General features: G+C 48.4%; 1 protein-coding gene across 1 annotated transcript; it reads right to left on the reverse strand.

Annotated features, from left to right (window-relative positions):
- Positions 1 to 6,371: 6,371 nt before the first annotated feature.
- LOC108802851 (oocyte zinc finger protein XlCOF22-like) lies at positions 6,372 to 10,965 on the reverse strand. The gene is made up of 5 exons (XM_018574706.1): positions 10,861 to 10,965; positions 10,372 to 10,512; positions 10,066 to 10,239; positions 8,635 to 8,779; positions 6,372 to 7,588 (listed from the first exon to the last, which is right to left on the reverse strand). Exons 1-5 carry the CDS (start codon positions 10,963 to 10,965, stop codon positions 6,372 to 6,374), a joined length of 1,782 nt encoding a protein of 593 aa, XP_018430208.1.
- Positions 10,966 to 11,320: the final 355 nt, after the last annotated feature.

Here is an 11,320-nt window from a genome sequence, read left to right on the forward strand (position 1 = left end):
TATATATATATATATTCTCCTCTCCTCTCCTGAACGGGCTTCCTCTGATTTCACTGCACACGGTGAGTGTCCCACAATGTGCATTAGATGCTGGCCTCGCCTTATTTTCTGGCTGGAGGACGTCCAGCATCATGTAGTTCTTTCCTCTCCAGCTTGACTGTTCCTCATTTATTCACCGGATTTCAGGAGGCATCACATATGGGCGTTACCTAGGGCAGGCGGCCCGCATGCAAATGCAATCTTCCCAGAACTCCCACTCCTTCAGCTAGACATCTACCCATCAAGGCATTTCCATATGTGCTCATTTTGGTCCCACCCCCATGTGCCGGGTCTTTGTTTATAGGCGAGGTATCACGTACCTGGTAAGAGACTGGAAGGTGAGGAGGCTTCTCTTGCGACTCGCGTCCCTCTGCCCCTGGAAGTGAGGACAGGGAGCTGACGGACAGCGAGGAGCACGAGTGCCACTGATGGGAACCGACACCGTGCAGGAGACGTCCCGATGGCGTGTAGTCCGCAAGCTGGAGGTCCACCAAGCAGATGGAAGGAGGCAGGAGCGAGGTCAGAGAAGCCAGAGGTCGGAGCCAGCCGGGCAGCAGAGTACAAAATCAGGAGGCAAAGGCAAACTCCAGAAACGGGCCAAGGTCAGGGGCAGGCAGAAATCCAAAGAGCAAAGTCCAAAACAATCCGGGTCAAGCAGGTCACAGGAACACAAGCTGAATAGACCATCAGCAAAGCAGCAAGGGCAGGCTCGTTTCTATATGGTGAGCTACATCCAATTAACTGCATCACTTCCTGTGAGGCGGCCATTTCCGTGCACTTCCGGTATGTCTGTGTGTGCGCACAATGGTGCGTTTTACAGCCACATGGAGATCTAGTTTGCGCGCATGCGCAGCCACCATCTTGCCCTTACACAAGGTCAATGATACGCTGACAATTTTACTGATGATGAACGAATGACACATTTATTTCAGCTTTGCACCATACAGTTTTAGCAGTCTGAGGTCCACAAAGGTTTATTTCTTGACCCTTTTTCATTTCTTGAAGAACGTTCCATTTAAAATCCATCGAACAGGATGGAGCAAGCCAGGGCTTTGGAGAAGGTCCATCACTGTTGTCCCATGTCCTCTGCTTATGACCTGCGAGGAGGAACTTCTGACCTGGTGGGTGATGTTATACTTCCTGGACGTTGAACCTTCTCCACACCTCATCCAAAGACCAGAGGCTCTCCAAAAGAGTCACATAGACAAGAGCCCATAAGTATGAACCTCAACACAATCAACATTCTCCATCACTATACACATTACAAAGGAACTGACCCATATATATCGTTCTTTGGACACCTTCCATAGCATTATACGGGTCTAATCTCTACCGTGGACCATGCCGGTAGGTGGTGGTTGAATTCTCCAACCTGTATCTGATTGCACTTCTATTCTCCGGCTCCTGGCGGACTACAGACATAAAAGGACTTGATGCCGGCCAATGGATATCTGGAATGTTTCAATCTTTAATGTGCTTTTGGAGGCCAGCAAGCGGACATACTGCACAGCACAAACAACTCCATGGGGAAACATCTAAAAGTCAACACTGGAGCAGCCAGCAGATGACCTACTAACAGACAGTAAACACTATGAACGTGACTCTTGGGCCAGAGATGACAATTTCTCTGATCTTTACGAAGGACCGCTCTCCACCCAAAGCCGCTCTCGCACATTGAGGATAATACTGGCTGTGGAGTCCTGATGTGTATGAGAAGGTTGAATGAAGAATCAATTGGCGTATGTAGGCGGCTTCTCACCCATAGAATGAGGACTGCTTTGAGCCACCAGTACACCGATCATGATTAAAGAGTCTCTACAGGCAAAACGTTTTTGATTTTTGTATAGAGGGGTATGAAACTCGGTCAGGTTTTCACCTCTGTACGTACATAAGGGGCACCGGATCGCCTATTATCATATCCAGTGTTATGAATGGCCGTCTCCTGTCCTGTAGGCGTAAAAGGATGTGAAAGCAAATGTCTCCAATTTGATCCGCTAGTGAGGCTGCACCCATGTACCTTAGAACCTCCGTAAGAAGGGGAGGTCCTGAGGGAGGTCTAAATATATGCGGAGCAGTGTGGGGGCCATACAATGGTCAAAGATATATAGCTATATACACCGAGTGGCCGGATTATTATATATACTAAGTGGCCGGATTATTATATACACCGAGTGGCCAGATTATTATATACACTGAGTGGCCGGATTATTATATACACTGAGTGGCCAGATTATTATGACCACCTGACGTTTGTAGGCAAATTAGCTATAATTTGGCGCTGAAGTTGCTAGAGGGCCAGACCATTATAAATAGGGAAGCAGGTTGGTTACCACGACAGTAGAAGTGATTTGTTTCTGAAGATACGGGGAAACAACGCGATGTAACAGCCTTTGAACGCGGGATGATTGTTGGCGCTCGGAGCCATGGAGCGAGTATCAGCAAAACAGCAGAATTCGTTACATGTTCAGGAGCGGCTCATTGTTAAAGTGTTTAAAGACCGGACTGTCAGCCGAAAATCTGGGTCTGAACGTGCGAATTGTGGCCGTCAGCGACTAGTCAATGTTAGGGCAGAACGGGGGAGGGGCAAGACTGGTACAAGACAACAGAAGGGCGACAGTGCCGTGTCAGATTCCTCGCATCACCTTTCATCATCTCGTAGAGTCACCAGGCGGCCCAACCAAGTACTGATGGGGGGGGGTCATAATAATCTGGCCACTCAGTGTATATTGATAGTAATACTAGAAGGTTTCGCAGTGTGGCCGCCAGCAATTCGGTACTCATTGGAGTTATTCCATTATATACTCTTTGGGGCTTGTGTGGTTCCCCTTACTGCTCCTCGCATGTTAGGTTTTTACTCTTTCAATTAGTCCTATTGACCATTGTCAATCCAACATTTTAAGGGTTATTCATTAAGCTGCCAAAGGCAGCCGGGTGATAATTGCCCAGCCGAAGTGAAGAGAGCCGAACTACGTTTTGCTATTCACTTCTGGCTCGCATGGCTGATTTCTGCCGACCGCCAGAGGACCCCCCGGCATGCCCGGCACCTCTGGGCAGTGGCCGGCCAGCTAAGTTAGGACCCCACCTGGAGCTCCTCCCGCTGGACCAGCGCTGACTCGCCGCTACTCTCCAGCACAGCGCTGACTACAACCTCGCCAGCAAGGCGCAAAAATGCACTGCCTAGACAAAAATCCATTACACCGGCCCTGCAGGTGACCCCACACAGGCAGACCAAACACGTGTGACCACACGGACCAGGCCAGTATGTTATATATAGATTGTTTTAATAAACATAGCAAACATATAGCAAACAAAGAAATATAGCAGGCACAGGATCGTCAGAGACCAGGAGCTGGGCATCAGGATCGTCAGAGACCAGGAGCTGGGCATCAGGTACAGTATCGTCAGAGACCAGGAGCTGGGCATCAGGCACAGGATAGTCAGAGACCAGGAGCTGGGCAGCAGGCACAAGATCGTCAGAGACCAGGAGCTGGGCAGCAGGCACAGGATCGTCGGAGACCAGGAGCTGGGCATCAGGCACAGGATCGTCAGAGACCAGGAGCTGGGCAGCAGGCACAGGATCGTCAGAGACCAGGAGCTGGGCAGCAGGCACAGGATCGTCAGAGACCAGGAGCTAGGCAACAGGCAGACTGAAGTGGTTGATACGTGGTTTCAGGACTTGCGGTATACTCCAAAACTATAGCGGAGGCCAGAAGGCAAGGAGTCTTAAGAAATGGCCGAGGACCCCACTTGCTTGAATGGGCAAGTCTGTCCAAAAGGTGAAGGGAACCCCTCGGGATAGCATGGAGGGCCATGGATATGGGAAGTCCCAGGGAGGAAGGGTCTTGTGCCGGCGTAGGCTGCCTTGAGGTTGCCCGTGAAGCAAGCTCGAGTGGCCCAGAAGCCGAAAAAGGCCTCGGCTCATCCAGAACATGATCGGCTGGAACAGGCACTGGATCGTCAGGAACTGGATCGGATGGAACAGGAACAGGTAAGACCGGAACCAGAGCAGGCTGAGCTGGAATGAACCCTGAGTATCCCAGATGAACATCCATAGCCTCATCCCCAGAGCAGTCACCAGAATTCTCATCCTCTGAACAATCCGTCCACTCCCCAAGATCCTCCATGTCCGGCTGAAATGGAGCCAGGAGACGCGAAGGTCCTTGCTGGGTGGCCTTAGGGACAGGCGTAGCGGACTGACCGACAGGAGCTGTTGCTATAGCAGACTGGTAGCAGCTGTCATAAGCAGGAGCAGCGACTGCTATTGTCATCGGCAACCTGGTTAAGCCTGATCGGGACCTGGAGTGGGGACTAGCCCGCATGGGCCGTAGGTCAGACCACATCAGGAGCAGGAGTTGGGCAAAGGTTTTCACACGTACCCCCTGGTCAATATGGGACTGAACCGCCTCAACGCATTTTAACAAGGCCTCTTGTGAAAACTCAGAGTAATGTTCAAAAAACCCGGCAGGATCCTCTAAGAACCACACTAGTGACACAACCTGTGACAGGGTATACGGATGGGGAGAAGTCATCACCCTCATCACCTCTTAGAGCAAGTTCGGTACAAATCTGGATTAGGGGTTGGATATCCCCAAAAGGACAACCAGTTATAGCCATGAAACAATGAAACCTGGAGGCGCTCTGGATCCTAACAACAGGATTATACCAGAGCTTAGTTCTCCTCGGACTTAGAATGAGTTGCCTTCTACTGAATTGGATTGTTTGGACACTTATCTAGATCCATGGAAACCCATATGAAGGTCCCACAGACTCTAAACCTTTGTGAAGGTCACTCTACCTTGCATCATTGCTTCTACAAAAAGCAGCCGGAGGCCCTGTCAGGATATAAAATAGGTTAACTAACTTTATCTCAAAGGAGCCTGAAGGCTTTGACACTGCAAACGTGTTCTTGAAGGTGCATGTCCCAGGGCCACCATCCTCTCTTCCCCAATTGTGTGGGTCACTGACCTAGAACTAGATTCTTGGGCAACCCCATATGGGCATGCTTGTTTCAGGACATTGACTTATCAGTAAGGAAGGATGATGAGTCTGGAGCACCTTCATAATGTTTCATACACTATATGGCCAAAAGTAGGTGGACAGTCCTTCCAAATGATTGAGTTTAGATGGTTCCAGGGAAGGTTCTGTTCAAACTAAACCATACAAAGACATTTTAGACAATTGTGCTCTTCCAGTGTGGTAAAGGCCCCTTTTCTATTCCAGACATGAGTTGACCAGTTTGATGTGAAGAAACTTGAGTGACCTGCACCCAGCCCTGACCTCAACCCCACTGACCATCTCTGGGATGGACAAGGCTGGACTTCTTTTCTTCTCATATAACATAAGTACCTGACCTTCGGCTAAATGGGCACAACATTCCTCAGACACGCTCCGAAATCTCATATGAAGCCTTCACAGATAAATGGAGGGTGTTATAGTTGTAATGGGGGTCACCTCCATGGTTTTGGAATGGGATGGACAACAAGCTCATACAGGTGTGATGGTCAGAGGTCTACAAATTGTTGGCCATATAGTGTGCCATACACATAAACAAAACATTGGCAGGAATACCATTATTACATGAAGCTGATAGTGTTTGCGTGTATATAAAAATAAGACTTGTATATGATCTATAATGGACTTTCCGACTTCCTTCTGAACCAGACTAAGCTCAGCCATGTCCTTCAACATCAACTTGGAGCTTGTTCAGAAAGGGTTTCCTCTCCTCGCGTCTCTTGCTCTCTTTGAAGTATGATGCAATAAAGTGTCCATCTTCCTAAAGTGGTATCTAGAGTTTGGTAGATGATTGATCGATAAGCCGTATTATCGCCCCGATGGGTGAGATCTCTGGACTTGAGCTCCCAGGTCACCATACCTGGTGATTTGAAAGGTTGGTGCCTTTTTGTGCGTCCCCCCCAATCTGAACTCTTCACCAGCGAAGATGTCCCAAAAGGCTATAGTGTTCTTTTCTGAGAAGCATCTGCCCCAATTGGACATCAAAAAAAGTGTGATTCACCAGTGTGGGATCTTTGATGCGGAAGGAGATCCGTTTTTGTGGTGAATGATTTCTCGTACCCTGGGTGCCCCAGTGGTTGACCTCACCGGTGCGTCAGAAGTTCAATAGATCAAATAGCTTTTCACCAGTGTGGGCTTTGAAGGACCATCCACCACACCCTGACAGGAACCTCTCCGTTGTATAACCAAGTCTGGTTCTGTTGTGGCCGATGTCCCACACCCTTGGCATGAAAAGATCTCAAGCATTTAAACTCTGCTGTATATGAAAGTCAGATGCAATTTGCAAAGATTGGCCAAATGCCGAATAAGCCAAAGAGTGGTCACTTTGGTGAGTTTTGAGATGTCGGACTGGGCAGAATTTCTGGGTGAAGCATTTCCCGCACTCTGGACAGGAAAACATGGGTCCTCTGGTGTTTGGCCAGTTTGTCTTTCTGCGTGAAACCTTTCTCGCAGTCCGTGCACTTAAACGGCATTTCACCAGTGTGGGTCCGCTGGTGTGCGATGAGCCCGTTCTTCTGCCTAAAAGCTTTACCGCACTCTGTACACATGAACAGCTTTTCGCCCGTGTGGAGTTGCCGGTGTCTGTTGAGGGAATTCTTCGCAGGAAAACATTTCCCGCATTCTGAGCAGGAGAACGGAGTCTCACCCGTGTGCACCCGAATGTGTCTGCGCAAGTGGGTGGACAGCTTAAAACGCTGGCCGCACTCTAAGCACAAATAGGGCCTCTCGCCAGTGTGGTTTCTTAGGTGCTTGATACGGTCCGAATTGTCTTTAAAGGCCATCCCACACTCTGAGCAGGTATAAGGCCGGACGCCAGTGTGAAGTCGCTGATGCTTAACGAGGTCCCATTTGATTGTAAAAGATTTCTCACACTCTGTACAGGAGTAGGGCCGAACCCCGGTGTGGTGTCTTTGATGCTTGACGAGATCAGAAGTCGATATGAAACTTTTCCCACACTCTGAACATGAATACGGACGTTCCCCTGTGTGCATCCTCTGATGTAAGGTTAGATGCCACTTCGATTGAAAACACTTGGTGCATTCCGAGCAAGAATACGGTCGCACTCCAGCGTGGAACCCTTGATGTCTAGCAAGATGTGATCTCCATTTAAAGCATTTTCCGCACTCCAGACATGGAAACAACTGCCCCCCGGACCCTCGGGGTGCTCTCTGACATACAAAAAGATCTGTATTCTTTTTGGAACTTTTCTTGGACTGAGGGCGTGGAAAGGTCTCGCCACCTCTATGACCAGAAGCATCTGGTTTATCCATAGAGGATCCCTCAGGATTGGATAGATCCTCTGATCTGTCCGCACTGTACAATTGTAGATTGATATCAGAAGTAACAGCATGTGATGTATGAGAAGATTCAACTGGATCACAAAGATCTGTAGATCTATCATAAAAGTGAGGTATGGAATGCAAATGCTCAGTAACGGGATTGTTCTGGGAATATTGTTGGATATTATCTTCTACATTATAAGCCATTGGTGAAAAAAGATCTTCCTCTACGCCGGCATCCCAACCATCGTGTTCATCTGTTGGAAAGGAACGTATTTATTAATACTAAAAGTAAATACATTTCCCATTATTTGCCTCAGGCGCCAGCAGTCCATAACTTCACATGGAATCGGGTACAGATCTAACATAAAGTAAACAATACAAAGAAACCAACCCGGAGAAACGGTGAACATATGTCCACTATACTGAGGAATGGAGATGGACCTTCATATGGTGTACAGTATCTCCTCATTTGTTGGTCACATGACGTTATATTGAAGAATGGAGATGGACCTTCATATGGTGTACAGTATCTCCTCCCCATTTGTTGGTCACATGACGTTATATTGAAGAATGGAGATGGACCTTCATATGGTGTACAGTATCTCCTCCTCATTTGTTGGGGACATGACGTTATATTGAGGAATGGAGATGGACCTTCATATGGTGTACAGTATCTCCTCCTCATTTGTTGGGAACATGACGTTATATTGAGGAATGGAGATGGACCTTCATATGGTGTACAGTATCTCCTCATTTGTTAGTCACATGATGTTATATTGAGGAATGGAGATGGACCTTCATATGGTGTACAGTATCTCTTCCCCATTTGTTGGTCACATGACGTTATATTGAGGAATGGAGATGGACCTTCATATGGTGTACAGTATCTCCTCCTCATTCGTTGGGGACATGACGTTATATTGAGGAATGGAGATGGACCTTCATATGGTGTACAGTATCTCCTTCTCATTTGTTGAGGACATTACTTTATATTGAGGAATGGAGATGGACCTTCATATGGTGTACACTATCTCCTCCTCATTTGTTGGTCACATGACGTTATATTGAGGAATGGAGATGGACCTTCATATGGTGTACAGTATCTCCTTCTCATTTGTTGGGGACATGACTTTATATTGAGGAATGGAGATGGACCTTCATATGGTGTACAGTATCTCCTCCTCATTTGTTGGTCACATGACGTTATATTGAGGAATGGAGATGGACCTTTCCTTCGCTAAACTCAGTGAAAGGAAATAGAAAATATCAATGGTTTCCATCTTTAGTGTTTATTACTCGCCTGTGCTGTCATCTAGAGCAGATTCCTCTTCATTAATTGTCACCATTATCCCATCCTCCTCCATAGACTGCTGAACGCCCTTCACAAATGTATCTTCTTCGTCTTCCTCTGTAATCTCCACTTTCATGTCTTTCAGTTCTTCATCCTAAAACCACAAAAGGTCATAGAAAGTAAAATATTAAATTCAAGAACGCTACTAAACCGAGAAAGAAGCATACAATCTGAATTTACAGAGACTTCTGAGCTCTATATCCTCAGTCTCATCTACCTGATCCTGGTGAGGGACGGTGTGATCCTCCTGTGTGGAATCCCGGGAATACAGAGGACGGGTCCTAGGGATCTCATGATGTTCCTGTGTGGAATCCCGGGAATACAGAGGACGGGTCCTAGGGATCTCATGATGTTCCTGTGTGGAATCCCGGGAATACAGAGGACGGGTCTGAGGGATCTCCTGATTTTGCTCCGTGGAATATCGGGAATACAGAGGACGGGTCTGAGAGATCTCATGATGTTCCTGTGTGGAATCCTGGGAATACAAAGGACGAGTCTGAGGGATCTCTTGATTTTGCTCCGTGGAATATCGGGAATTCAGAGGACGGGTCTGAGGGATCTCATGATGTTCCTGTGTGGAATCCCGGGAATACAGAGGACGGGCCTGAGGGATCTCATGATGTTTCTGTGTGGAATCCCCGGAGAACAGAGGACGGGCCTGAGGGAACTCCTGATGTTCCTGTGTGGAATCCCCGGAATACAGAGGACGGGCCTGAGGGATCTCATGATGTTTCTGTGTGGAATCCCCGGAGAACAGAGGACGGGCCTGAGGGAACTCCTGATGTTCCTGTGTGGAATCCCCGGAATACAGAGGACGGGCCTGAGGGATCTCATGATGTTTCTGTGTGGAATCCCCGGAGAACAGAGGACGGGCCTGAGGGATCTCATGATGTTCCTGTGTGGAATCCCGGGAATACAGAGGACGGGTCTGAGGGATCTCATGATGTTCCTGTGTGGAATCCCTGGAATACAGAGGACGGGTCTGAGGGATCTCCTGATTTTGCTCCGTGGAATCCCGGGAATACAGAGGACGGGGACATCTCTCTGGTGGGTTCCTCTTACTGGATCCATCTGTAGGAAACACACACACTGACTGAATACATTGTTTCTATGTGTGTATCAGATGATGGGGGATCTAGGTGGGCCCTCCGTACTGCTCTCTCCTCTTACCCGGTGATGTGAGGGTCGGCTCATTCTCCATCACGGCATCCTTGTAGAGATCCCGGTGTCCTTCTAGATACTCCCACTCCTTCATGGAGAAATAGAGAGAGACATCCTGACACCTTATAGGAACCTGACACACACAATGATACAGTCACCACCCAGACACATCCCTTGTCTGTTCCTGGATCATGTCCCAGAACTCCCGGCACCGCTCACCTCTCCTGTCAGCAGCTCAATCATCTTGTTGGCGACCTCCACAATCTTCTTGAAGCTGATACCCTCAGTCTTCAAAGAGTGAGGATGGGGAGATTCTGTGATTGCAGGTGCTACATAGTGATGGCTTGTAGTTGTCCATGGCTCACCTGAAGTCTTCTTCACTACTTCATAATCCTGTGTAAAGAAAGGGTATTATCAATTGTTATGATGTACCTTCCCAGAATCCTCCTCACCTCCCCAGTCAGGTCTGTATTTTATTCATAGAAATAAGAGTGATGTCATGTGACCTCCCAGAATCCTCCTCACCTCTCCAGTTACCAGGTAGATGACCTCCAGGGTGAGATTTAATATCCTCTCGGTCAGGTGACTCTGGTTCTCATCTATCTTTGGTCTTGTGGTTCCTACAGGACGCGCCTCTCCGTAGATCGATAATAAAAGTGATCTGGACTGTAGAACTGGGAATGGGAACATATCATAGATTAATGATAATCCTGCTCCTGCTGTGATTGGTTAGTTTGTCATATGTTGCTTTAAGAACATCTCCCAGTTGGGCCCATTTTGCTTTATGTTTGAATAATAATAATAATAGCGTCCTTCCGTTCACCCAAAGCTCAGTATATAGTGAGCTACGGCTCGCGGTATACTGAGACCTCCTCGGATGGCCGCCGGCAGTAGATCTGCCTTATGGTGGGCCCTCATGGTGCAGAGCAGGTTATGGTGGCATAAAGGGCAGCTTTCTATATGTCTCACATGTATCTTTAATTACCAGGTGGGCTAGCAGGTTTCCATCGGTACCGTTTGTCTGGCTGACAGGTTCGTCGGTTGTGCAAGGCTGCACAAAGAGAAGCGATGGCGCGGCTGCACGAGGGTTGGCTCCTCCCCCTTGGCGTCTGACGTCATTACCGGCTGCTCTGCTATTGGCGGCCGGGAGGGGGAGGCGGGGCTAGCTCCTGGGCACAGTAGGAGGCAGCGAGCGGCATCCCCTGTTGCCTGGCAACGAATTTGTCTCTGGGTACCATTCTGGCTTTGGTAAAAGCTGGTCACTGGATGGTCTCTATAGACCTGGCCGATGCCTACCTGCATATTCCCATATTTTTGGGGCATCAGCGTTTCCTACGTTTTGCGGTGGGCGCCAGACACTTCCAATTTCAATGTCTACCCTTTGGCCTGTCCACGGTCCCAAGGACTTTTTCCAAGGTTCTGTCGGCCCACATAGCCCTTCTGCGGATATCAGGAATACAGATCTATCATGACC

This window comes from Nanorana parkeri, unplaced genomic scaffold (assembly GCF_000935625.1).
Source record: "Nanorana parkeri isolate BGI_ZX_2015 unplaced genomic scaffold, ASM93562v1 scaffold3174, whole genome shotgun sequence".
In the NCBI taxonomy this organism is placed as follows: Eukaryota; Metazoa; Chordata; class Amphibia; order Anura; family Dicroglossidae; genus Nanorana; species Nanorana parkeri.

Coding starts and splice junctions, on each gene's coding strand:
- LOC108802851 (XM_018574706.1), bottom strand. CDS start 10,965: ATGACGTCAGACGCCAAGGGGGAGGAGCCAACCCTCGTGCAGCCGCGC. Junction 10,513..10,860: donor ACCTGTCAGCCAGACAAACG/GTACCGATGGAA, acceptor CCAGTTCTACAG/TCCAGATCACTTTTATTATC. Junction 10,240..10,371: donor TCTACCTGGTAACTGGAGAG/GTGAGGAGGATT, acceptor TTCTTTACACAG/GATTATGAAGTAGTGAAGAA.